Source organism: Somniosus microcephalus, chromosome 24 (genome assembly GCF_052327205.1).
Source record: "Somniosus microcephalus isolate GS21.2 chromosome 24, FLI_Smic_1.0, whole genome shotgun sequence".
In the NCBI taxonomy this organism is placed as follows: domain Eukaryota; kingdom Metazoa; phylum Chordata; class Chondrichthyes; order Squaliformes; family Somniosidae; genus Somniosus; species Somniosus microcephalus.
In genome coordinates, this window is record NC_141010.1 from 36,587,720 (window position 1) to 36,614,976 (window position 27,257).

Genomic DNA, 27,257 nt, shown 5'->3' on the forward strand with positions numbered 1-27,257 from the left:
ACATAATAAGCACATAAAAAATTACTAAATTTACAAGAAAATTATTAAACTCACCTACACAATAGCATTTTCAGCTTCTAAAATATCTTCAATAATGTTTTCTGTCAGAGGCTTGTACCTGTTTAAGAAGCCTGAATCTTGAGTTCATGTGGATTCTAGGTTTGCCACTGCCATCCCTTCAAGATTTTACCGGGGTCTCTAGGAATTAAAGATGAATCTTCTGGACACTGCTGCAAGAAACTCAGGAGAAATATCACAGGAACATTAAAATAATTTTGTGGGTTTTTATCATTTTCTTTGAAAACTTTTATTTATTAATTATAAAAATGTTGGAGGTAGAAAAAAAGGATGTTTGACTGGGAGTGGTGGTTGGAGGCGGGAGATCTTGTGATGACACCTCCAAGGATATGTCCAACCACAGTTGGCAACCTCAGTAGGGTTCCAGTGCTATCACTTTCACCTGAAGAGACCTGACAAGATAGCAAGTTGTAGCTCCATTTGTGCCTACTACTGCAGAATATTTTTTATAATCAACAGCAAGATTGACCATTCAAAGAGCATGCCAGGACTTCCTGTATCTAAGTCCCAACCTGCTGTGTATTATTGGAAATTTACAGATAAAAAAACAGGGAAATCAGGAGCAATGAAAGTAACCAGGATTTATTTCTTTTGTCTTTTGCCTGTGATTGCCCCATTATTGAAGGTATGGCAATCTTTGATACTGAATTGGCAATATCTCTCACTGGTGAGGTATACAAATGTAAGAAGTCACACAACACCAGGTTATAGTCCAACAGTTTTATTTGAAATCACAAGCTTTCGGAGGTGTTTTAACATTAGCTACCCTCCAATCCATGGGTACCGTTCCAGAGTCTATCGAGTTCTGGAAGATGACCAGTAATGCATCTACTATCTCTAGGGCCACTTCCTTAAGTACCCTGGGATGTAGACCATCAGGCCCTGGGGATTTATCGGCCTTCAGTCCCATCAATTTTCCTAACACCATTTTCCTACAAATACTGATTTCTTTCAGTTCCTCTCTTTCATCAGACCCTATGTTTCCCGGCATCTCTGGGAGGTTATTTGTGTCCTCCTTTGTGAAGACAGAACCAAAGTATGTATTTAGTTGGTCTGCCATTTCCTTGTTTCCCATTATAAATTCCCCTGATTCTGACTGTAAGGGACCTACGCTTGACTTCACCAATCTTTTTCTCTTCACATATCTATAAAAGCTTTTACAGTCAGTTTTTATGTTCCCTACTAGCTTACTCTCATATTTTATTTTTCCTTTCTTAATTAATCCCTTTGTCCTCCTTTGTTGACTCCTAAACTGCTCCCAATCCTCAGGATTATTGCTTTTTCTAGCCAATTTATATGTCCTCTCCTTGGATCTTATGCTATCCCTAATTTCCCTTGTTAGCCACGGTTGAGTCACCTTTTTTGTTTTATTTTTATGCCAAACTGGGATGAACAAATTCTGTAGCTCATCCATTCGGTCTTTGAATGTTTGCCATTGCCTATCCACCGTCAACCCTTTGAGCGCCATTCCCCACTCAATCCTACCCAACTCGCTCCTCAGACCATCGTTGTTTCCTTTATTTAAATTGAGGACCCTTGTCTCTGAGTCAACTACTTCATTCTCCATCTTAATGAAGAATTCGATCATATTATGATCGCTCCGACCCAAGGGGCCTCGTACAACAAGATTGCTAATTAATCCTTTCTCGTTACATAATACCCAGTCTAAGATGGCCTGATCTCTGGTTGGTCCCTCGACATATTGGTCCAGGAAACCATCCCGTAAACACTCCAGGAATTCCTCCTCCACAGTATTGTTACTAATTTGGTTGGCCCAATCTATATGTAGATTAAAGTCACCCATGATGACTGCTGTGCCCTTATTGCACGCTTCTTTAATTTCCCTTTTAATGCCATCCCCAACCTCCACCTTACTGTTTGGAGGTCTATATACCACTCCCACTAATATTTTTTCCCCCTTAGTATTTCTCAATTCTACCCATACAGATTCCACATCATCAGAGCTAATATCCTTCATTACAATTGTATTAATCCCTTCTTTAACCAGTAATGCTACCCCACCTCCCTTTCCTTTTTGCCTATCTTTCCTGAATATCGAATACCCCTGGATGTTGAGTTCCCAGTCTTGGCCATCTTTGAGCCACGTTTCTGTAATCCCAGTGTCTCCTTATGGTTTTATTAAGAAAAAAGGCAACAGGGTTTAGCTGATTGAACAGGAGAATAGGAGCTGTCGTTTTGAAACCCTGCAGTGACTACTATTCCCAGAATGCTCCGCGCTGTGGGCGGAAACGCGTGCTCTGGCTGAGCATCGTGGGAGTTGTAGTTTTACCAGTTGGCCCGCTGGAAATCTGACCACGCCCCCACAGTGCGCTGCGCCGCGAGTCACTGGCGCCCGATGTCTGTCGGGAACTGTAGTCCTTTCTGCCTTGCGGCTCGATATCCTGCCTACAGCTCCCAACATGCACCGCGCCAGAGGACTCTCCGGTTGCCTCAATACGGAAAGATGGCGGACAGGCGGCGGAGACGCGCGTCTCAAGACACCGACGAAGAAGATGAGGACCGGCCCCGGTCGGAGGTGGAAGTTGTTCCCTCCGTCCCTTGCGTCTTAGATTTATCCGGCGTCCAGGCTCGCGAGGCCGAGTCTGAGTGTGTGAGTATCCCTGGTGGGAGTCAGTGTGCGGCCGGGGAAGGTAGCGAGCGGGGCCTGGGGCTCCTGACAAGGCCTGGTCGGATAGGGATACGAGACCAGCGTGTAGTCAGTGGCCGGCCTTTGGGGCGGGTGAATAATGTAATGCTCCGGTCAGTGTGTTAGCCATATAGAATACTGAGCTTAATTTTTAGAAGCTATTAGTTTGAATGCTTATATTCAGTGTTAAGTATAGCTTAGCTTGATCACGCACTGGTTGAAGAGAGCTCTCAGGATATTGGAGCAGATGAGTTTGTCAGTCCATATTTCAAGCTATTTTCTTCCGAAATCGTCTAGAGAGTGACGCAGAAGGGGTGTGTGGTCATGTATTTTGTGTCAGTATATTTAGTTATATTGTGTTACAACCCAAGCCTGGCCTCGTTCGGGCTGGATCGAAGTTGCTGAGGCTTGTATACAAGATAACAATCTGTCCAAATTCTGGGCTAGCTATACACTTTGTTGATTGTTTTTCCTCCTAAGTAGTGCAATGCGTTTTATGTTGTATACTACAGAATAGAAGGTTCTCAGGTCCCAAGTTTTGTCATCTCTGCACACTGGCTTTTCCCCCAGATGGTGATATGCTGATCTTGGTTGTGTTGTTGGGTTTAAGTTTGAGGGACAATGGTTCTCCCTCTTGTCATTTATATCAATATTGAGTGGCATTGGCAAGGGATGTGGAAATGTCTGTAATCACCTTGGTTCATGGTTGCATCAGCTGAAGTTTATGGATGAGAGCTGGAAGCTACAAAATAAATAGATTTATAATCATTTGTGCCTGTAGCATTGCTTGTTACTGACAGGTTAAGCTTGTATGCATTCATAAGAGTTGTTAAAAGGATATATTTTAGAGGTACTTGGCTTTCAAGTTGTAAAAATTCTGAAGATTTTGGCAGATGCTCCATGTAGATGTAAGATTTTCTGTTTAGTTGGCCTGGACACTCATAGCTGTGTGCATAGCTTACATAAATGTCCCATGCAATGCATTATTTTGCATAAATTTTCCTTAATTTCTGGTTACCTATTGATGTGTTTTAATATGGGCTACAAATGAAATGATGTGCCTTGGGTATCTAAATATAAAGTACATCATTTTTCTTTTGGCTTTGTCCCTATTAAAAGCATTACAGCTTGGAAGAAAGAGTTGGGTGTGATGTAAAGCAGTAGGAATAAAAACAGAAACTGTAAAAATACATTGTTGTATCTATGTTTTGAGTGGGAACCCTTAAGAACAGACAAAGCAAGGCCAGTGCAATCCTTTATAAGACTGACCAAAACAAAGAGGGATGAGCAACAGTTAGAGGGTCACAAATCCAATCATACTACAGGAAACTTTTGATTAACCAGCACCTAAACAACCGGAAATGACGGTTAACCGGCAAAATTCAGGAGTAGGTTCAGGTAACTTTTATTACTTGCCTTGCTCCATGTGTTGCTGTGCAAGGGTGTGGCTGCAGCTGTTGCTAAGCTACAGAGACGCTTGCAACTTGTGCCCATTGTTCTGAAGCTGTTGCTAAGCAACAGGGTTTGTTGCTTTATACGGAGCTCTCGGCTCCGTATCTTTTACTATAGCGTTCGGTTATCCGGAATTTTTGATGAACCGGCACCACGTCGGTCCCGTCCGTGCCGGATTTAAAAAAAGTTTCCTGTAACTATAAAAGGATAGCTAATGGTTTAATAATCTGTAAACAGATTTTTTTTAAAGCTGGAATGAAATGAAAAATTCTGGATGATTATGCATAGGTCATCTCAATCAGTCAGCCATGTCGTATAGGATATTGGTCTTATAAAAGGGCTTGCTGACCTTATTTTTTTATAGTTCTGATGAAGTGCTCTCCACCTGAAATGATAATCTCTTCTTTGAAGGCTGGTGGACTTGCTGTGTATTTCCAGCACTTTGTTTTTATTTCAGCACTTTTCTTTTTAGCTCCAGTGTAAAACAGTGGGGTTTTATATACTGCATTAGATCACACGCATCAACATATTTCAGCTAGCATTGTATATGACATTAGAAATAATATAAAAAGGAGTCACTTCATATTTTCCACCACTTGTAGGTACCGTCAATTAGATCCATATGCTAGCTTTCAGTTTACAAGGGATTTTAGTTTTCTTCTCAGCAGGGTTTAAGAGGAGCTCAATAACGATGCACATTGAGATGTGAATGATAAAAGGGGGGGTAGTGTTACAAAGCATTGTGATATCATTAAACTTCTTTGTCTTTCTGTATCTTTGATGTAAATATTTATGTTAAATCACCAAATACTAGTGATGCCATCAGAGGATCTGACTTGTGCGAGGGAGATAAAATAATGGCACAATTTTGAGCTGCTAAATTAATGACGTTACTTGTTGCTGTTCAGTTGTCCAGATTCTCCGAACCATACCATCCCCCCCACCGCCCAAAGTTGTCAGTGATACTGACTGTTCAGGCAGAACTTCTTGAGAGTCAGCAGCCATGGAGAGGATGTTAATCTGTACTTTTAAAACTGTTAAAAGGGTCACTGATGGTGAGACTTCTTGTTTAATAGGTATATATGTGGTATGTATTTCATGTTGCTATGATCTGTTTTTCCTGTAATTTGTTGCATCTGTAGAAAGTGTGTGACGAAGACAATAATAACTTCATTTGGACACGGGACAAATCCAAGTAATATGGAAGGTCTATTAAGAAGTGCCTGTGGTGATGGTCCCCCACTCTTGCATTTACTGATTGCTGGTCTTTGTACCACTTGTGATTGTAGAAATCTTTGGAATAAATGTGCACTCAAGATTGCCACAATTTCTAAGCTATCCAAGCTCATGACAAAGAGCTGGTTGTGGCTTCTAAAGATCTGTGACGTCGGAGTTTCAAACGAAAAGGCCCAGTGGATCACTGGGCCTGATTACTTGCCTGATCTACTTGGGCAGAAGACTGCAGGATAAGCTGTGAACTCATTATTTCTAATAATGTGACAACAGGAGCCTTCCACCTTTTTTTACTATTGTGTCCTTGCCATAATAGCTCAAGTTGCTAGCATGCAGCCAACTACTTCAGCCCACTTTTGGTTGGCTGAAGGTTTCTATGGACTTTAGCTAATTTAACCAGGAGGTCATCCACTAATTTCACACAGATCTCCGAGTACTGTGTGCTGAGAGAGTGCCAAGCTTGGAAAACCATTGTTTTAAGAGCCAAACAGCACTGCTGCTTCTTGTGTCACCAGGAGAAGTTTTCAATATGAAATGCACACCAGACCAGAATTAATAGCCCTAATCGCAGACCAGTGGGCAGTGTATGGTCACTGAATTGGGCTGACATGCCTAGGAAGTGTTTTGTATGGACAAACTAGCCTTCACTGGTCAGCTTTTACATTTTCAGTTTCTGCCATATTGGCAGATCAGTCCATTTTTGTTTTATGGACAAGAGACTTTTACTAGTGCTGTTCATAATGCCACGTGTTTGCCTTAGAATCATCGATGGACAACTTTGAAGATTGTGATTAAAGGATGTTTCTTAACAGAAGTTCCCCAACAAGTTCAATAAGAGAAAAAAACAATATTAATTGTTTCACTAAAGCGTTCTTAATCCAGACCAGTTTCTGGTCTGTCTAGATTTTTACCATTAAGAGCACTTCTTACAGTGGAACATAGTGTAATCAGCAATGCAGCAGGTTTGCTCTGACAAAGTGTTCCAGACGGTCTTAACATCTCACTATTTCTGAGCTGTGAGTTGATGTAAATGGTTCACTATTCAAGTCATTCTTTAAACCTCCTGCTCCAGCCAATTGTAAACATATCCATGAGATTTTCCCTGTATATATTGTAAAATGCATGGCTTGGAGAGACTTTAAAGATGTGTTGTATACAGTAATGTTCTATAAGGTTGGTACGTTTTGAGTTCTTGACTCCTGTATTGAATCTGCAAGAATTGCCTACTGCACGGGACTCGGAAACGTCAGCTGAATATTTCTGTATGTGTGAGGGATCCAAGAGAAATTGCTTTTTGAGAAGCTACAGGTAAACATTTTATAGATTACTTGTGCTGGTATTTAGCAAAAAAAGACCTTAAAATGTTTTGCAGTGTTTTAAGGTCTGTTACCAATGATAAAACAGGAATTTGTTTCTTTAAAAATAGTAAAGCAAAGTTTGCGGGTAGTGAAGCTTCGTAGTAATGTATGAAAGAAAGTGCCTTTTCGTAAAGCATCAATGTGGTGAGGTATGAATGTGACTTTTTTTGGACAGAACAATGTTTGTGCTTGAACAAGGTTTGCTGGGTGTTACTAACCCTTGAGTCCCAATGTCAATATTGTAATATTTTTATAGTTAGAATATAGAAATGTTCTGGTTACTGGAATTCTACTGTCTATTTAATTCAGATTGTAGTCATGGTAAACTTTTAGTAATAACATTTGTTTCCATCTAATTTAATGACTCACATTGTCAGGTGACTTTACATTGGTAGCTGTCAGTTATGGAGTTTTCAATTGAGAATAAGAAATTGTTGTCCACTCCAATTGATGTCAGTTTTGCCCATTTATTTAAAAATCTGCGGTTTGGATAATTTGTTTACATTTAATGGTTTAAAATATGATTTGAATCTGTGCCTGGAGATGTTTCATACTGTGTAGGGTTCTGTGCAATGTCAGTCTTTCAGGTTTTGACTCCAGGATTGAACTTGATGTGCTCCCAGAAAGGTAGTCAATACTGTTTTTGTTCTGTGGCAGAGGTGCAGTTTGCTTAGTCATTTACTCGATGTGTGAATTACAGGGTTAGGAAGAATTTTCCGATAGAACCTATGCTGGCTGTGCAAACCATACACTTGCAGGTTCGGTGCATCCATTTCCTTGCTATGGTGGGGATGTTTTTTCGTGTCTTACTGGAGTTGCTAATGTGTAATGTTCTGTGCTAGCTCAGTATCCCAGCAGTTTGGGGGGTGGGGGGGGGGGGGGAGCGGGCAGGTAGAATCTCTTGCCAGTCTTTCTGTTACTAGCAGTGGCCTACATTTTTGCACTGTGTATGTATGTGTGTAGGTTGGCAGGGGTGGAAGATGTAAATATGGTGCTGAATATCAACTACAAGTAATACTCCTGAGTCGCAGATCACAGGGCCCATAGACATAAATTTTAAAATAGAAATTATCATAGAATGGATACTAATAAAAGTCTGTTTCTTTCGCAGGAGAGTGAAGATGGCATAGGAGGTGATGGTAAGTACCATGGCTACACACAAGCCTTATTGGTTTCAGTCAAAAACCATTACAATATATTAGGGCATCACTTTAGATGCTTCTTGTCCAACCTGTGTCTAATTTGGATAGCAATTCCACTAATTAAAGGAGCGCTCAGGTTGCAGATAATTTGCCTTTTTATATGGATGAAAGGCATGTCTTTGCCCTTCCTCTCCCAAAGACACACACTAATGCTGGAGTATGGTCCCACAGGCAGTGGCAATGAATGTTGGCAGGTGGTTTTACCATGGAGCGTATTACAACACAACCTGATCCTATCCTCGCATGACATGCACTGCACTTTCCAGCAGGAATCACTGTGTAGTGACCAGCAGCACCTGCCGTTTCCCCCCTCCCTAGCCTATAGATTCTGTAGCCCTCATTCCCCCCCACCATGCTGCAGTACAGAGCCCAGTGACACTGTCCTTCATTTCCTCCTCCCCCAATAACTGTATTGCTGAGAAGAGTTAACACAGCACAGAACAGGGATTGAATCAGGGGCCATTAGTACCACACCAGACAGTGCATTTACCCATTGAGCTACCAGAAAATCTCCAATTATGTTTTCTGGTGATTTAAAGTTGAAGAGTAGGCTGTTGGTTTTAAAAAAAACAATTTGTCCGTGTCCATTTTATTGGTACTGTCATGATGATGTGTTGCAGTGCTTTTACTTTGGTTACAAATTTGCTAATTTTTGTTCTTTGATTTCAGCTGTTGTGCTTTCAGACTATGAAAGTGCTGAAGAGAATGGTTCTCGGAAATCTGTAAGTCCAGCAATTGATCAGTGCAAAGCCTGGAGCTGTTATGGGAGGAATAGCAATGTATCATTCCTGCGCTGGTAGTGGGCAGGAGGTATTCTACGAATATTATCCTTGTGCTGCTGGTGGCAAGGCAGGGTACTGTTGCCGTGTCGAAGGTACAGTATTGTACCTTTATCATAACCTGTGCTGGTAATATGAATGTTACCATTCTCATTTGATGGCAAATACTACCGGTTGCCAAATTTGCAGGTTTATTTTTTGGTTTCCATTATTCGTGTGTGTTGGCGTGAGTGGCAAAAGTTAGAGCAGCCCTGTGGTGCATTCGCTCCTTGTGGCCTTCCACCAGTTGGTTGCACTCTGCACGTGCACTATTCTCTGCCTTCTCTCCTGGCTCTACTCTGCAGCTCCTGTTCCTGCGCCCTGCTTCTCACCTGACCTCCTTTTTGTCTTTCTCTCCCTCGGTGAGAAATTGCCTCCTGATCTGGTTTCATTGAGCCTGCTTCCTTTCTTCTATTCCTGAGCAGCCTGTTTTGTCTGATGTCTCCCGAGTGGTCTCTGCTATTGTTTTGGCTTCTTTCGCGTCTTTCCGATGAGCCTCATCTCTTCAAGTTCGCTTTGGCTTCTTTCCATCCAGCGTTTCAGCTGCACTTGCCTCTGATCTTTTTTTCAAGATCCAACTTGTTCTGCTCTTGATTCTTATTTCGTTTGGCAATCGGAAGTATGGTTGGCAGCTTGGGTTTGAGAGTTCCTCCCTCTGTGTTTGTATATACAAAAAGAATTCCATCAACAGTTTTTCGTTGCATTGTATTTTTAGACTTTGTGATTGTGTGAATTGTGTAGAGTACATTTTTAGTGGAAATATAATTTTAAATCATTTGAATACCTACTAACTCATGCAGCATACATTTTTAAATTAAGCATTTGGGAATAAGTGTACCCATGACATCAATATCTTAAATGGTGGTTCTGGATGAGTACCCTTTGGGGGTGGCGGGGGAATTGACATTGGATAAGGTAGCAGACAGATGCAATATTTAACAGTGCAATATGACTTGAGCTAATGTCTGATAGAATATTTCACAGCAGATACATGTTGTACTTGGTCATCTCAAATATTGCCAGATGTCCATATTCTATGAGCCATATCTGTGCAAGTTTAGCTGGGCACGTATTCATGGACTGATGGGGAGGAGGAAAGAAAAGTGCTGATTTACTATTCTGCAAGAGAACAATAAGAACTATGTACTGTATTTTAAACGAGGATTTTGTCAGTTGTATGTACAATGTGAATGTTTAGCTGTATTGCCTGCTGGCTTCTAATCAGATATAAATCACACTTTTTTTTAGAAAAACTCTTGATTATTCAACAAGTTCTGGAATACTGTGAAATTCCTGTTGCTCCCAGCATGTACATTTCTGTACAGGAAACTCTTTTATTATCCGGCACCGACGGGACCGGCGTGGTGCCGGTTTATCAAAAAGTCCGGATTACAGAGAGTTATAGTTAAAAGGTACGAGAGCCCCATACACAGCAACAAATCCAGGCTTCCCTGTTGCTTAGCAAAAGGTGCAAGAACCCCGGCCACAGACCAAGCGTCCCTGTTGCTTAGCAACAAGTGCAGGAACCCCCGATTACACAGCCAAGAATCAAGAAACGGCCACTAATATGAAGAAAAACTTAACTGAACCGACTCCTGAATTTTGCCGGTTAACCGAGATTTGCGGTTGTTTGGGTGCCGGTAAATCGAGAGTTTCCTGTATTGCTGTCTCCGTGCTGAAGTGGTTGCGGATTGGTATTGTCATGCCGCAGCTCATGAGTTAGGGAGACAAAACGTTAGCCAGAAGTCCTGCTGCCACAGTGATTAGTTGCAGAAAGTGTACGTGTATGTGGATGGCCGGGCTCAGCTGCAACTCTCCTCATAGTCATGTTGCCTGGTGATGCTCACTGTTTTGGTTCACACATGAACAGTGGCCACTGGGGGGTGGCGGCGGAGGGTGCCAGAGGGCTGCTGGCAGCTGTAGAAGCCAGTGAAAGTCACTGTACTGAGGCAAAAAGGGTGGGGTGGGGTGGTGGAGGAAGCGAAGCGCCACAGCATTTTCTGTTTTGAGGAGGGAGGGGAGTCAGACGAGCATTTTGGTCATAATGGTGTTGAACACAAATGGGTTTTAATGTGATTAAATCATTGTCGTGCAAGCAAAACAGTTTTCTGACGGTTGTGTTTTGAAGACAATTACCCCTTTTAACATCTGTAGGATTTGTGTTCAGCGTTCTTGCTCTGTCACTTCTAATGCCAATGTCCTTTTGTGTGTAGTGCCTAAAGGACCACTTTAATTTGATTCATGCAATTGGCAGAAAGTTAGCAGTATTCACAATTTTATTTAGTGGGTTTCACTTTTTTATGGTATAAATATGTAAGATGGGTAATGCTAACCCAAATAAAAGTAGCTTTCCTGCAGTTGTGCTAGTAGTGTCCATTTTCACCACCACATCTGTTTGGTGAGGGCATTGCAGAGCATGTGGCCTATTTATCTAGCAGCACTATTCTGTTTATCGGTGTTCTAAGGCAGCACTGTTGCCGTCAGAGGCAGCACAGTCACCCCACTAGCAGTACAGATTTTGCTGTCCGAAGCCAGGTTGCAATCTTTTCTAATAGCTACCAGGCTGAGCAGGCCAGCTTGCCTGATAAGGCCAGCAGCCCCTTTTTTTCTAGCTAGCTAAAGCAGGCCTTCCCTCAGACACTGGGGAAGGCACAGCAGCTAGAAACTAAGTTTTGAATTATAACTTGGTTAAACTGCAGATGCAGAGTTGTTTTGGTGCTGTGGAATACAAATGGAGTGTTTCTACGTAAGGTGTCTTGGGCAACTCCTAGTTTTTGAAGTGGTCCTACAATGTAAATACATCTCTTGGAAAGGGAGTAAGTCGCTCTTTTTTTTTTGTGGCAAGTGTTATTCCTGTCAACTGAAGATGGACATGTAGTGGTGTGGGTATTGATGTTTATTTAGGTGTTGGAGGGAGTTACTTCAGTAAAAAAATGTCCACTTGTCATGATCATATAAGATGTTTGATTTGAATTGGTTGAGGTGTGTCCTTCTTACCAATGTTTAACCAATCTTTGCCTGCAGGGGGATGAAGAGGAAGATGGCGAATATAGTGACGAGGAAGTTCCAAAGGAGGAAATTAAAAAATCAGGCAATGAAGGGGACGAAGATGAATCGTCGAAAGACGGAAAACCTGAAGAGAAAGGGGAGATTACCGGAGAAAGGCAGAGTGGAGATGGCCAGGTAACAGAAACTGCAACTTGTTTTGTTTTGACATGGATGGGGAGCAGGTTTGAATCTTTAAACCTAATACATTAGAGCAATTTATTAGTAGTAACAATGTACACAGGAAGGGTGGAAAGATGTAGAATGACGCAAAAGGAGAGGAGCACAGGCATACGTGGAGAAAAGTAATTAAAAACTTGCATTTTAAAGCACCTCATCACTTCTCTCGGAAACAGCTCCAAATATTTCACAATCGGTGAATTATTTTGCAGTGCAGTGACTTGTTATGTAGGCAAACACAGCAGTCATTTGACCAGTTAATCTGATTTTGGTGGCATTGGTTGAAGGAGTAATGTTGGCCACGATTCCGGGAGAACTGCCTTTTGAATGGTGACATGGGATCTTTAACATCCACTGGAACAGGCAGACAGACCTCAGTTTAATGCTTCATCCAAAGGGCAGCACACCTGACAATACAACACTCTACTGAATTGTTAGCCTAGTTTATGTGTTCAATTCTTGGAGTGGAGCATGAAGCTACAACCTTCTGACTCTAAGGTAAGAGTACTACCAACTGAGCCAAGCTAACACTAGTGCAAAGTACTAGACACACATACAGAGAGCTTTGCACACAGTCTCTGGGGGGAAAAAAGAAAAAGCTGATTGTTATGGTGTAAAGGCTAGACTGAATTGAGTCCAGTTAGCAAGATACAAGTTTGTTGGTTCAAATGGCCTTTTCCTATTTATAAAAATGAGGTGAGATTGGGTGACAAACTGTGGGACCCTCAGGAATTTCTTGATAACAAATCCTCACTAGACCAATGAACCTGAAGACTGTCATCCCTTTACATAGTTAGAAGTTCAAGGGCAAGGAGAAGAAAAAAACAATCTGTAAATTTTGTACTGGAATTCAAAGGAGGTAGCAAATAAAATCAGCCTAATCTTGATTGATATCTTAAGATAACCACTGAATGGGGGAGTTGTACAGCTGGAAGCTCAATGTAAAACTGGCGGAACTCGAGAGCAGCTGCTGGGAAGATCCATTTTTAGCATGTCTTTGAGTGCGTCATGACCATTTTGCATTAGGCTTTCTGCGAGCTGTTCATGGTCTATACTTGGGGAACCCAGCACAACATAAAAGCGCCTTTAAAACGTTCTAAAATTAGAAATATTGTAGTAGTGGGGTAGAAATGTTTGGTTGAGGAAGGCCTCGGGTACAATTCCAGTCTGTGCTGAGTTAGTTAATCTCGCCTTGAGTGCTTCAATTGAACTCCGTGCCTCTCGAGTTAGTAAAGGGAAAATTGGCCACAGTTCCTGCTTCTGATCGCTATCCATCGACTTCTGGTGGAAGAACCTCAGGCTAGGACAGGGTTAGGCTTGGCTATGATGCTCTTGCATTAGTATCGCCAGCAGACACTTGCTGTCAGACTTCACACGTGACAACTGGTCACTTTGGTAAGATATCTGTGGCACTATATCTCCAGCAGGAAGTCAGTGGCTTCAGGAGAGAAGAAAATTAAGAGATTTTTAAAAATATGTTGGGGCCAATAACCGTCCATATTCAGAGTGACACAATTTGGCAAAGTGACAGAAACTGGTTGCGTCTATAAGCTTTTTACAAACAGTATAGATGGAAACTGCTTATTTCCTGTTCTGCGTTTCATACCAAGTCTTTTTATCTTTCCTCTTTTTTTCCTGCAGGAAAGTACAGAACCTATTGAAAATAAAATAGGTAAAAAGAACAGGCGGCAACTGGACGATGATGAGGATCGGAAAAACCCTGCCTACATCCCACGGAAAGGACTCTTCTTTGAACATGATCTCCGAGGACACACTGAACCAGAGGAAGTGAGGTTTGTAATGGATTGTCTTCCTGTTTTGTTAAGTTTAAGCCTGAGCTCTAAATGGACTGGAAAATAATTAGAAATCTTAAATTGTTGTAACGTTCAGATCAGCAGATCACTTTGGGGATGGGGTCTATTCATGAAGAAAAGTGTGTTAGCCCTATAACTAAAATTGTAGGATGTTCCTCTTTTTGAAGACGGTAGATATATCATCTAGCTATAGTAATCTAGCATAAGTAAGTCCATACCTAACCAAAGGATTAACAAATAGATTAAGCCACTTCCCATAAAATTCCTGATTACGGGATAACCTACAACAACTTGCATTTATACCATGCCTTAACATAGAAAAATGTCCCAAGGCACTTCACAGAGGGGTAATTGGACCAAGATCGGCACCAAACCAAAGAAGGAGATAGTAGTAGTTGTGCCCAAAAGCTTGGTCAAAAAGGTGGGTTTTAAGGAGAGTTTTACGAGGGGAGAGGGAGGTGGTGAGGCAGAGGGGATTAATGAAGGAATTCCAGAGCATGGGGCCTAGACAGCTGAAGGCACGGCTGCCAATGGTGGGTCTTGGGGAACGGGGATACGTGAGGCCAGAGTCAGAGGAACAGAAAATTCTGGTTGTGGGGTGGGGAAGGAGAAATTTTAAATTGAGGTGTTCGTGGACCGGGAGCCAATGTAGGTCAGCATTATCAGTAGTATTGGGTGAGCGGGACTTGGTGTGGGATTGGATACAGGTAGCAAAGGTTTGGATGGCCTGGAGTATGGTAAGCTGGCCAGGAAGGCGTTCATATTGTTGGGTCTGGAGGTGACCATGACATGAATGAGAGCTTCAGGACTAGATGGGTTGCAGCAGGTGATGTTACAGAGGTGGACGTGAACGGTCTTTATGTTGAAGAGGATATGGGATCAGAAGCTCAACTTGGGGCTGAATAAGACGACGAGATTGTGAACAGTTTCTCTGGAGGCAATTGCGGCTCATCCAAGACTGGTTGTCAGATAAAGAGTCTGGTAACGCAGGCAGTGGAGGGGTCAAGCTGGGTGTCATCGGCGAACGCTTGGAAGCTAACCCCATGCCTTTGGATGAAGCCAAAGGGCAGCATATAGAAGAGGAGTAGGCCAAGGATAGATCCTTAGGGACTCCAGGGGTAACTGAGCAGGAAGAGAAGCCATTGCTGAAGATGCTCTTGCTACGCTTGGATAGTTAAGAGTGGAACCAAGCAACACCAGCCCCATTGAGATGGAAATTGCAGGAGAGGTGTCGGAGGAGGATGCTATGGTCAACCATGTCAAAGGCTGCAGAGAGGTCGGGAAAAGGGGAAATGCGCCAGTGGCACAGAGGATGTCATTTGTGACTTTGATTGGGACCGTTTCAGTGCTAGAGAATACTGGATATGTAGGAATGGTTAGAAAATTATATTTGGCAGGTTTAGATGGCAACAGAAGCACTCGTGTTATTTATAGCAATCGTCCAAGCCCTGTGATTATATTAGTTTTTTAATTACTTTCCGTTTATTGCACATACCTGTTTCCATTTTGTGTTCGATCTGTAATCAGTCTTGTGTAGAAACCAACTGCCCAAGCAAGCTGTCCTTAATGCTTGATTATATTCATGTTAGAGGACTGCATTTTTGCCAGAGTGGATTTAATAAAACATTTTCTTGCTGTTTTAATTTTGCACCTAGCCAATGTCAGACCAAGCGTGCATGTTGTTTAGGGCAATTGCTTTGTTGTCGCTCAGATTTTTTAAATGCAAAATTGGAGCACTTTGCACCGTCAGTGCAGATATTTGTAGTTGTCACGCTGTGCCAAATGACTTCCTGCGACAGTGGCTCCGTTTTAACAATAACAGACCAAAAGCAAAAAAGAAAACAAAACAGGCTAACATGAATATTTCCTGATTTACAAACGTTTGTTATTCCCTCCTTTCTCTTCTACCCCCTGCCTTCCTTCCAAAATGGCTAGGGCTGTGTTTATTACAATTGCTCTTACTACATATAATTGGTATTGGACTTTCCCATGTTCCTCATTGACCCTTCATTGAAGGTGCTGCATATCTCAAACCAAAGTCTGATGGGCCAGCTGATGTATTCTAGTGCAGACCCTAACTGCAGTGGGTTGAATACATGGGACCTTTTTTTAACAAGCTGCCTCCATCTACATTCATTAGTTACAAAAATTGACAGCAAATGTTTGTATTAGTGGTCCAGTGGGTTTTCCCCACACTGGGCTGAATTTTGCCGGCGCTCAGGGTGCAGGTTTGGAGGCGGATCTGCTGTCAAAATCACAGATTGACAACGGGTCGGTATCCTGCTGTAAACCCGCCTCCTTGTCAGTTTCCCAAGCGTTGGGCCTCTCATCCCTGAACAGACCCAACACCAAGTGGCGGGTCAGCCAATTTAGATAGTTAAAAGCTTGTTAAAAGGTAGTTAAGCACCATTTTCCCATGTACTTACCATTTTACCAGGTTTTCACCGAGGTTCCTGGAGAGCAGCTATCATGTCAGGTAAGTATGTCGGGTTCTCAATGACTGGATTGCTGTGAATAGGTGAAAGCTGCAAAAGTGGTCTAAAACCTACCATTTCACAGCTGTTCACTTCCGAATCTTAGAAGCTGTAGCATTAATGATTTGGAACCCACTTTTGAGCTTTATGCACTTCTGAAGTGTTTGGAATAATCTCTCTATCCAGTGTCACCTCCTTGGAACAACCTATCTCAACATTGATAGATTACTTCTTATCTCAACCTCACCTGCCATCCATTCCATCAGCATTGGTGCCCTTGAAAAAATCTCACCTTAGTCCTCAGAATCCCAACACGATCAGCCCCAACACCAGCATCACCGGGCACACCAGCAGCACCAACATCCACACCAACCTTCTCCGCAATCAATTGATGCTGCACTGGACACAGGGCATCATCACCCATGCACATTGCTGCCCGGGATGGCCTCATCATGTCCAGATTTGCTTCACTTAACACTGAACACCCTGGCTGCCACATGATGCGCCAGGTTGGCACCACCCCACACCAGCACCATAAAGCAGCCCTACAATGTCCAAGCCATTCCTTTCACACTCATCACCATTGGGGGTGGTGGGGGGTGAACGTTATGTCTCACCATTCACTGGAACTCACTAAGACACTTTCAAAGGTGCACACAAATCTGTGCAAGAAGGCAAAGTGGTGACAATAAGGATTTCAATGCTTGACAACACGCTAACAGAAAGTTTACATGAACATTAGCTAAAACACCCAAGTGCCTACTCTTGTGTGTTAGTTGGTATGATTGGACTAGGGTGAGTGTGAGGAGTGGCTAGTGAGATGGGGAAGTGATAATGTAGATAGAGAGGGATGGGTGGAGGTGCAAGATAAGTTGGTGTGAGTAAGGATGTGCAGGAGTAGGGTAGGGAAGGCAGAGTGATGGGGATGTGATGAGTGGCATAGGAGGATGAAGTTGAGTGTGGCTTTGCAGTAACGTTTCATGATCTACTGAGATCATTGAAAGGTTCGCGCCACTGCAGCTTGGTCCTCCTGTGCAATGTGCAACCAGGCTCCGTTGGTCTCCTGGAGAGGTGTCTCCCGCCCATTGGAAGGGAAGAGAACCTCCCTGCGTGCTGTGACTCCCTCCATAAGCATATGGAGGTAGTCATGCGAGAGCCTGGGTGCAGCCGTGCAACTTTGTGCAGTGCTTGTCAGTGTTTGCAGCACCAGAACTGTCAAAATCAATTTGGACACGGCCCCTTTAAAGAAACCAGCTGGGAACCTCGCAGGGAGGGCTTAAGAAGCCCAATCAACGTAAAATCTTGTTGGAGGCCGGGATCGAGACAGATGCCAGGTCCCCACGCGCCACGGACCCACCAAGGTTGGAAAAGTCCAGCCCATTGAGATTTGTTAGCTGCTATTTGTGAGCCTGCAAGCCCTGCCATGAATGCATAATTTAAGATTGAATCGTGCAGTGTGTTCGTCCACAGGTGCAGACCAAGAGTTATAAAAAATATATGGGTTTCCTATATATATTAATTCTGGTCTGTTCACGTTTCAGCATTGACTGATAATTTGTTCTGAACTGGTCAGTGAGAGTTTTTCTCTTCCCGTTTACAGGCCCAAAGTCCGCCAGCGGAAACTCTGGAAAGATGAAGGTCGATGGGTGCACGATAAGTTCCAAGAAGATGAACAAGCACCTAAATCCAGAGATGAACTTATTTCCCTGTACGGTTATGACATTCGATCAGACAGAAATCCTGATGAAATAAGGCCGCGAAGGATAAGGAAGCCAAGGTTCGAAGAATTTCAGGAGTCATTGAGGTTTTAGTGCATTGATGGAATGAAATGTATATAAAATGTGCAGCTATAATCCCTCAGTTACATATTTCCTTTTCTTAAAGCGCATCAATTTTAATTAAATATTTATAAATATACTTTCTCCTCCCTATCACTGCCCCTCACTTCTCCCCTCAACTGCCATTCCCTTACTCCCTCCCCCTTAGCCCTCTAGCCCCCATCTCTCCTTTCTCACCCAGCATATCTTCCCCCCCCCCCCCCCCCCCCCCCAAAACTAGACGATGGCTGGAAAAACTTGTGGGAGGATATGGGGTCAGCCAGTGATGAGATAAGGCTGTGGCAGCACTGGAGAGAAGCACTGCGGTCTGTCAAAATCCCAGAGGTAAATCCCAGAGCCTGACAACACTGGGAGGTGGATTCCAGGCTGTATGAAAGCTGGTGATTGGGAGATGGGCAGGCTGCTCATTTCTGAGGCAGCTGAGAAACCACATCTCCCCTGGAGGCTGGAACAGGCGAAAGGCGGCAGGAGCGCATGGAGTGGCAGTGCAACTGGGCGGAAGGCAGAGATGAATTTCCCATTCAGAAGAATTTGAGAATAAAAATTACTTGGAAAAACATACCTGCAGACTGATAAAGCCTCAGCTGGGTGCCCAGAATTCTATCTTTGTTGGAGATGGACCTCTGAGTTCTCGCAGGTAAATAGCGAACTGCGCCACCTGCCTTGGAGACCAAGCATGGAGGACTGAATCAGAAGCAAGTAGATGCAAGAGGCAAACCTTAGCATGATGAAAATTGTGTGACAGGAAGCAAGTGTGACCCTTGCACGCAGTGTGCACATATCCAAGACTTTTGTATTGTAGTTGTAATATAAAAACTTCTTTGATGTTTTCTGTCAGTTTATCTAGTGACCATTGTGAGTTGGAAGAACAAGCCTGCCCCCTCAGTTGGCTGAAATTGGTAGTAATAATATATATATCTTAACTTCTTGTCACCATGACCCTTTGATATGTAATTCTGTTTTTTTTAATGGTATGAAAGGTTTAGAAGTCCTCAAAATCGAGACCCTGATTGGATGGACGAGCCACCACCAAGGCCTTACCTGCGGAAAACTGCCAGTAGTGTACCTTCTACAAGAACTTTTAACCGAAGAATGGCAGGTCCAGAACGGAGATCTCCAGCAAACAGCTACTCCAAAAATGCTGCTTATAATGAAGACCGTGAGAATATGAAACCGGTTGAAGTAAACAGTTCAAGAAGTTATCACTCTTCAGGAGAGTTATCCACCAATGAAAATAAAATGGATGTGAAGAATGTTGAACAGGGTCATATGAGGGAGAGTGTGATTGTGACAGACAGTTTACAGTCAGTGAAGAACAACGGTGTGGCAAGAGAGGATGCCCCCGTACAAAATCAGTCTCTTCCTTCCGAGAATGTGCCGCAGGTACAGGAGAAAATGATAGAAAAGAAATCCTATTCTCGTATTCGAAGGACCAGGAACAAGGTCACCGAGGTAGGGAAGCCACTGGCGGTGGAGGACACTCCCGTGCCAGGTTTGGCGGCTCCAGCTGAGCCGATACCTGTTCAACCTGTCCCTCCTCCAGTACCGAAGGCAGGCCCTTGGGAGACCCCACCTGTGGACCCCGCTCTGACTGGGCTAGAGCGTGAGATGACCCAAATTAATTTATCGGGGAAAAACTGGACGTCGAGTGGCCAACCGCAGTACGTACAACCAAGAGAACTCCGAGGTAAGCTCTGATTGATATTTCTATTTTCTGCTTGAGCATTTTGAAATGACTTGCACTAGCATCACAACGTGCTGATCATGAGTATTCTGCGGGGGGGTGGGGCGGGCTTAATGTTTTTTAAAAACTGTGTAATGTTGAGCGGGGATGATTTTGTTTTGTTGATGAAACTTGTGGGAATGGTGGATGTCCCATATAATGGTGTAATGGCCATGACTTGGCTTGGCTCTTTTCTCCAGGTCCCATCTCTTTACTCCTCTGGTACTTTCTCCTCCTGAGCATTTCACCTTTACCAACCCTCTCACCCCACCCCCATTCTTCATAGTCCTTATCATCCACTGCCCCTCAAAATCGCACTTTATCTCCTTCCTCTGGCCCGCCACGACACACTACTGCTGTCAACTTACTCAGCAGTTCCCCTGGTTTCCACCTTTGAGACCTTCAACCACACCAGGTCTCTCTCAGCCTCCCATTTCTGCTTCTTCTCCCCACTTCTGCACACTCAGGTCATAGGCCGCAGACTTGAAATGCAGCAGATATTCAATGAGCCTGGCTGTCCGCTGCCAAATCTGGTTGTACCAGCGTAAACAGTATTGCCTCCATCTCCAGGCCAATTCTTCTTGCTACTCCAGGATAATCCCAAACTACTCTTCTCGACAACAAACTGCCACCTCCGACCCCTTTTCTCTGCTCCCTCCATCTTCACCTTCATCATCATGTGAGGAGCTTATGGATTTTTCATCTCGAAGGTTCAGATCATCCTCATCTATCTTGGTTTAATAAGGTATTCCTAGGAAATGTATTTTTTTTTAACATTGAAAGTGCAATCAGCCATTGCAGGTTCATTAGAATTACAGTTCATTAAAAGAGCCGTGAGTGAGGTTTTTTTGTAGTTTTACTTTGAGTTTCAGTAGTTAATTCGGATGCTGATGGTGGTTTTCTATCCCCAATATTGTTAGTGTCAGATACTTTGTGCGTGCTGCACTCTTCACTCTATTAGCCACATTGCATGTATTGCACTATTCATTCTATATTACTTGTACTGCATTCTTCACTCTGTTAGGCAGCTGAACAATTGGGTTTGCTTTTAAAAAAAAACTGTCTGCCTTTGCTTGACAGTTTTGTATGAAAAGCTCTTTATAGGAGTAATGTTTCCAAACCACTTTTTCAGAAAAGAAAGAAGACTTGCATTTATATAGCACCTTTCACAACCTCAGGACGTCTCAAGGCGCTTCACAGCCAATGAAGTGCTTTTGAAGTGTAGTTACTATTGTAATGTAGGAAACACGGCAGCCAATTTGTGCACAGCAAACTCCCACAATGTGATAATGAATGGTTACAGCACAGTAGGAGGCCATTCGGCCCGTCGAGCCCGTGCTGACTCTCTGCAAGAGCACTTCAGCTAGTCCCAATCCCCCGCCCTTTCCCCTTAGCCCTGCCACACTTTTTCTTCAGGTACTTATCTTATGAAAGCCGCAATTGAATCTGTCTGCACCACCCTTTCAAGCAGTGTATTCCAGATCATAACCACTCGCTGCATAAAACATTTTTTTTCGTTATGTTGCCTTTGGATCTTCTGCCAATCCCCTCAAATCTGTGTCCTCTGGTTCTCGACCCTTTTGCCAATGGGAACAGTTTCTCTCTATCTACTCTGTCTAGACCCCCTCGTGATTTTGAACACCCCTATCAAATCTCCTCTTAATCTTCTCTGCTCTAAGGAGAACAACCCCAGCTTCTCCAGTTTATCCACGTAACTGCAGTCCCTCATCCCCGAAACCATTCTTGTAAATCTTTTGTGCACCCTCTAAGACCTTCACATCCTTCCTATTGGTTGGTGCCCAGAATTGGACACACTACTCCAGTTGTGGCCGAACCAGTGTTTTATGAAGGTTCATGATAACTTCCTTGCTTTTGACTCTGCCTCTGTTTATGAAGCCCAGGATCCCGTATGCTTTTTTAACCGCTTTCTCAACCTGTCCTGCCACCTTCAACGATTTGTGCACATATACCCCCAGGTGTCTCTGTTCCTGCACCCCCTTTAAGAGTGTACCCTTTATATTGCTTCTCCTCGTTCTTCCAATCAAAATGCATCACTTTGCACTTTTTTGCGTTAAACTTCATCTGCCACATGTCCGCCCATTCCACTAGTCTGTCTATGTCTTGCTGAAGTCTAGCCTATCCTCCTCACTGTTCACTAAACTTCCAAGTTTTATGTCATCTGCAAATTTTGAAATAGTGCCCTGTACACCCAAGTCCAAATCATTAATGTATATCAAGAAAATCAGTGGTCCTAGTACCGACCCCTGGGGAACACCCCTGTATACCTTCCTCCAGTCTGAAAAACAACTGTTCACCACTGCTGTTTCTTGTGAATTTCCTATCCATGCTGCCACTGTCCCTTTTATTCCGTGGGCTTCAACTTTGCTGGCAAGCCTATTATGTGGCACTTTATCAAAAGCCTTTTGGAAATCCATGTACACCACATCAACCGCATTTCCCTCACCAACCCTCTGTTACCTCATCAAAAAATTCAACCAAGTTAGTTAAATGCGATTTGCCTTTAATAAATCCGTGCTTCCCTTAATTAATCCACACTTGTCCAAGTAACTGTTAATTTTGTCCCGGATTATCGTTTCTAAAAGCTTCCCCACCACTGAGGTTAAACTGACTGGCCTGTAGTTGCTGGGTTTATCCTTACACCCTTTTTTGAACAAGGATGTAACATTTGCAATTTTCTAGTCCTCTGGCACCACCCCTGTATCTAAGGAGGATTGGAAGATTATGGCCAGCACCTCTGCAATTTCCACCTTTACTTCCCTCTGCATCCTAGGATGCATCCCATCTGGTCCTGGTGACTTGTCTATAAGTACAGCCAGCCTTTCTAGTACCTCCTCTTTATCAATTTTTATCCCATCCAATATCTCAACATCTCCTCTTTCACTATGACTTTGGCTGCATCTGTAAAGACAGATGCAAAGTACTCATTTAGTTCCTCCGCCATGCCCTTTGCCTCCATACGTAGGTCTCCTTTTGGTCCCTAATCAGCCCCAATCCTCGTCTTACTACCCACTTACTCTTTATATGCCTATAAAAGACTTTTGGATTCCCTTTTATGTTAGCTGCCAGTCTATTCTCATACTCCCTCTTTGCCCCTCTTATTTCCTTTTTCACTTCCCCTCTGAACTTTCTGTGTTCAGCCTGGTTCTCACTTGTATTCTCAACCTAACATCTATCATACGCCCCTTTTTTCTGCTTTATCTTGCTGTCTTTCGTCATCCAGAGAGCTCTGGCTTTGGTTGCCCTACCTTTCCCCCTTGTGGGAATGTACCTCAACTGTACCCGAACCATCTCCTCTTTAAAGGCAGCCCATTGTTCAATGACAGTTTTGCCAGGTCTGTTCTCAACCCACTGAAATTGGCCCTCCTCCGGTTAAGTATTTTGACTCTAGATTGCTCTTTGTCCTTTTCCATAGCTAACCTAAACCTTATGATACAATGATCACTGTTCCCTAAAAGTTCCCCTACTGAAACTTGATCCACCTGACCCACCTTATTCCCAGAACCAGATCCAGCAATGCCTCCTTCCTACTGATCAGGAAAGTTCTCCTGAACACACTTCAGAAATTCTTCCCCCTCTCTCGCCCTTTACACTATTACTATCCCAGTTTATATTCGGATAATTGAAGGCCCCCCCCCCCCCCCCCATTATCGCTACTCCATAGTTCTTGCATCTTTCTGTAATTTCCCTGCAAATTTGCTCCTCTATATCCTTCTATATTAACAGTGGGCGACCCAATACTCCTCAGTAGTGGTGTTCCATGTTGAGAAATAGTGTCATATTAATGGAGGCAGAGGTTGTGTAAAGCACTTGGCGAGAGCAAAATGACTCTCAACATTTAGTGATTGTAGACCAGTTTTGCTTTTGCTAAGGAATAAAGTTAAAAACCCACCTCCATTAGCCTGATGCCTATCTTGGTTAGCGCGGCACAGCGTCACATCAGCCAATTTAAGGAAGAGCACTTAAAAGACCAGATTTTAAATAAAAATGTAAATCAGTCCTTTTAGTTCCTACATGTCATCTGGTTTATCAGATAGGATCTGAAGCAACACCTATGATATGCTTAATAGTGATATTTATTGCTATGTTGGAAAGATGCTTACTATACCAAACCACAAAGGATGTAGTGCCGGAAGTGATTCTAAACCATGCTATCAACAGGAGAGAACGTGTAATTTGGACAAAATCATGCCAGTGCAACAAAAATTCACGGCTGAAAGTGTTCATTTATCGAAAACGAGTACAGGGAGAGAGACTGCAGTGGAATGCTAATTGTGTGATAATTAAGAAGTGCTCCATAGAAATAAAAATCAACCAACTGACAAAACAAAAATGAAAACAAATGGGCTGTAAAATGATTGGCCTGAGTTCTGTTTTGTAAAGGAGGGCTGATGGTGATGCTCCTTTCTTTAAATGCTATTTGTTAAAGTAAAGTCACGCTACTGAAAATAATTGGATAATTGTTAGATGCTGTATAATGGGTAGGGATTGACTGCTGTGTTTCTTCCAGGAATTCCCAATTCACTACACATTGGTGCTGCTCCTGCTCAATATAACCGAGTGGAAGAAATGGTAAGCTGAATAATGTGTACATTTTAGACTATAAGTCATGAAGGTTGAATGGTATAAAATTATTGTGACTGTCGATAAGTACCCTGGATTATTTTTGGAACACATTTTTCCTAGAGGCTATTTGTCTAAGCTTATCTGCTTTGTTGGCAGAAATGCATTAGGCAATACTTGAAGTCTTGTAGATATTAAAAGCAGCAGTGTCATTGACAGCTCTAAATCTTAGGGCAGTCCATAGATTTTTGTGTGTTCATTATATGGTACGCATGTGAAAGTGAAGAAGATAGCTTGTGTACTTCTATATATTCCAATGTCAATTTGGCTGGACATTAAGCAGAGGAGAGAAAATCTGTGAGCAAATCACGGTGGACATCTGTCTGTGTCTGTGTCTTATATCTATATATTCTCTATATATCTGCACCTTGTGCTGTCTTCCTTCTGTATTTCTCTGCCCCAGCCACCCTCTCTGCCCTGCCCCCCTCCTGCCACACACACACACTCTCTCTCTCTCTCTCTCTCTCTCTCTCTCTCTCTCTCAAAACAGATTTTGCAGAAGTCTGGGACCAAGTCGCCAAGTATTTATTTTTTAAAACACCCATTTGGTGGAGTCTTACATTCCAGATTTACTTGAGGAGCCGATGGTTGGTGGAAAAAAATGTCAAAGCATTCTAGATGTGGCAATAGTTTACTAAAATGTTGGTTTATAATTTTAACCTGGGCCCCATGACTTGAGAGGCTACTTAATTATTGCTACTACATGTGACTGTTATAAGCGTTAGGACTTTGGAAAAGCCCCAATTCACTTCAGCATCTTGGTCTTACTTGCTGCTAAGTAAGCAAGGTGACATTCAAAATGAATAATGTAGGTTTTCTGAGGTGTGGAAGCGACAAAACCAATTGTAACGAGTGGAAAACGTGAGGGATGGCACCGTGATTTGTTGCCTCATGGAGTTAGAGGAGTGCAGTTTTGACACCTGTCGAGTTGATTTCATGTGAGGAGTATGTAGCTTAAATAGCGTCAACTGGTTGAATGTGTTACAGGGTAGTCAAGGAAGACGGGCAAAGCGTTACTCATCTCAACGGCAGCGGCCAATACCTGAAGCACCACCACCTCCTCCTCCTCCTCCTCCACCACCACCACCACCACCACCACCAGCACCGGCACCAGCCCTAGGACCGGCACCAGCCCTAGGACCGGCACCAGCCCTAGGACCAGCCCCGGCTCCAGCCCCTGCACCTATGCACATCGGCATCATGGAAGGACACTATTATGATCAACGTAAAGGGATTTGTTTTTAATTTTGCTACATGACATGGTCTTCAATGGCAAACCCAATTTAAAATGAGCTTTTTAAAAAAAAAAAAAAAAAAATTGTTGAGATCACAAAATACCAACTGAAATGATTCTAATAAGATTTTTTGACATTCACAATTTGCATGGGAGCAATCAAAAGCCTGCTTTTAAATGGATTTATCACCAAACTAAATATTACTGAAAGATGTAAGGTTTTAAAATTAGCCCTATAATATTTTCTGTTGGATTGAAAAAAGCTTTTTTTATTATAAAAGATTGCTATGAGACTTTCACAGCTATAGATCGTAAATGAGTTACACTGGCGTTTCTACACACGCACCCTCACCATATGGTATAGTCTTATTGTGCGCACACTTCAAGTAGGAGAGGGGATTGAAAGGCAGTCAATATAAACGCAACAATTTGAAGAGTAAATTGTTTTTCTTGGGAAATATAATCTTACTGTGCTTGTTATGAATAACTTGAAGATAATTATTTTTTCACAAACATTATTTTATTTAAGCAGCCGTGACACAATAAACCTGAAAAGCAGGTTCTGAAGGATTAAAATTTTGATAAATGAACCTTGCAGCAATTTATTGTGAATGATATAAATACCCGTAAGCAGTTTTGAAATGCTCTACTCCTGATGCTCTGACCTGTCAGCATAATCTAAACTGTGCTTTCTGTTTGCAGTACAATTTCAAGGACCAATATATACCCACAATGAAAGCCCAGCTCCTCTGCCACCCCAAGGCATGATTGTCCAGCCAGATATGCACCTTCCTCATCCAGGTATACTACTTTTTTGAAACAAGAATGGAAGATTGACTATCATTCAGATGTAGTTGGTGGGGCGGGGGTAGAAGAATCTTAATCGAAAACCCATGAAGATAGACTATCCGGTTGGATTCATGTTTGACTACTTCTAGAGTCTCTCCATCAACTGAATTTTTTCTTGATTAAACACTTTTTACCTTTCTTTTAGAATCTGTTGATTATATTGTTAGATGAAACTGGCTTGAACGAGATGTCGAGTCAGATTGTGTGAGGGAACTGAATTAGATACTGTGAATAGTCATTAACAGAGTGTTTCAGAGATCTTATTTTAACTGTTATTTCAACCAATTCATGCTGTTGAGGTCAGTGTCACCTACCTCAAATTATGGTGACCTAATCATTGTTTTGTTTTTTTTATTCACATCAATACAAAATATTGCAAAATGTAAATGTAAAACAACAGTGAGCAGAAATTAATTCTACTAGAGGTAAGGCAGACAAATTATTCTGTGAGGCTTGCCGCACTAACGTCTGGTTTGATTAGGTTTAATTTTACCTGAGTTTGATAGTTTAAGCTCTATTTTTGGTTTAAATTGTTTTGCTAATTTTTGTGTTCAAGGTGAGCGGTATTAGCGCTGGAGAATGGAATACTTTCTCATTTCAGGCACGGTGTCAGCATCAAGTGCTCCCAAGCCAGGCATTGCGCAGCTAGCTGCAGAGTAAAACTCCTGCTA

The 27,257-nt window shown here is 42.7% G+C and overlaps 1 protein-coding gene across 4 annotated transcripts in view; it reads left to right on the forward strand.

Moving 5' to 3' along the window:
- Positions 1-2,484: 2,484 nt before the first annotated feature.
- The window catches only part of casc3 (casc3 exon junction complex subunit), a 30,728-nt gene continuing 5,955 nt past the window's right edge, over positions 2,485-27,257 (forward strand). Inside the window, exons 1-10 of one of the 4 annotated variants that reach the window (XM_085966518.1) lie at positions 2,485-2,689; positions 7,880-7,907; positions 8,640-8,692; positions 11,813-11,971; positions 13,655-13,806; positions 17,902-18,078; positions 19,126-19,826; positions 24,391-24,452; positions 25,491-25,728; positions 26,440-26,538. In XM_085966518.1, coding sequence (XP_085822644.1) covers positions 2,543-2,689; positions 7,880-7,907; positions 8,640-8,692; positions 11,813-11,971; positions 13,655-13,806; positions 17,902-18,078; positions 19,126-19,826; positions 24,391-24,452; positions 25,491-25,728; positions 26,440-26,538 — 1,816 coding nt within the window. In that variant the 5' untranslated portion in view covers positions 2,485-2,542. Of the gene's footprint in view, positions 2,690-7,879; positions 7,908-8,639; positions 8,693-11,812; positions 11,972-13,654; positions 13,807-17,901; positions 18,079-19,119; positions 19,827-24,390; positions 24,453-25,490; positions 25,729-26,439; positions 26,539-27,257 lie in introns of all 4 variants that reach the window. The other 3 variants (XM_085966519.1, XM_085966517.1, XM_085966520.1) reach the window with 3 other exon arrangements.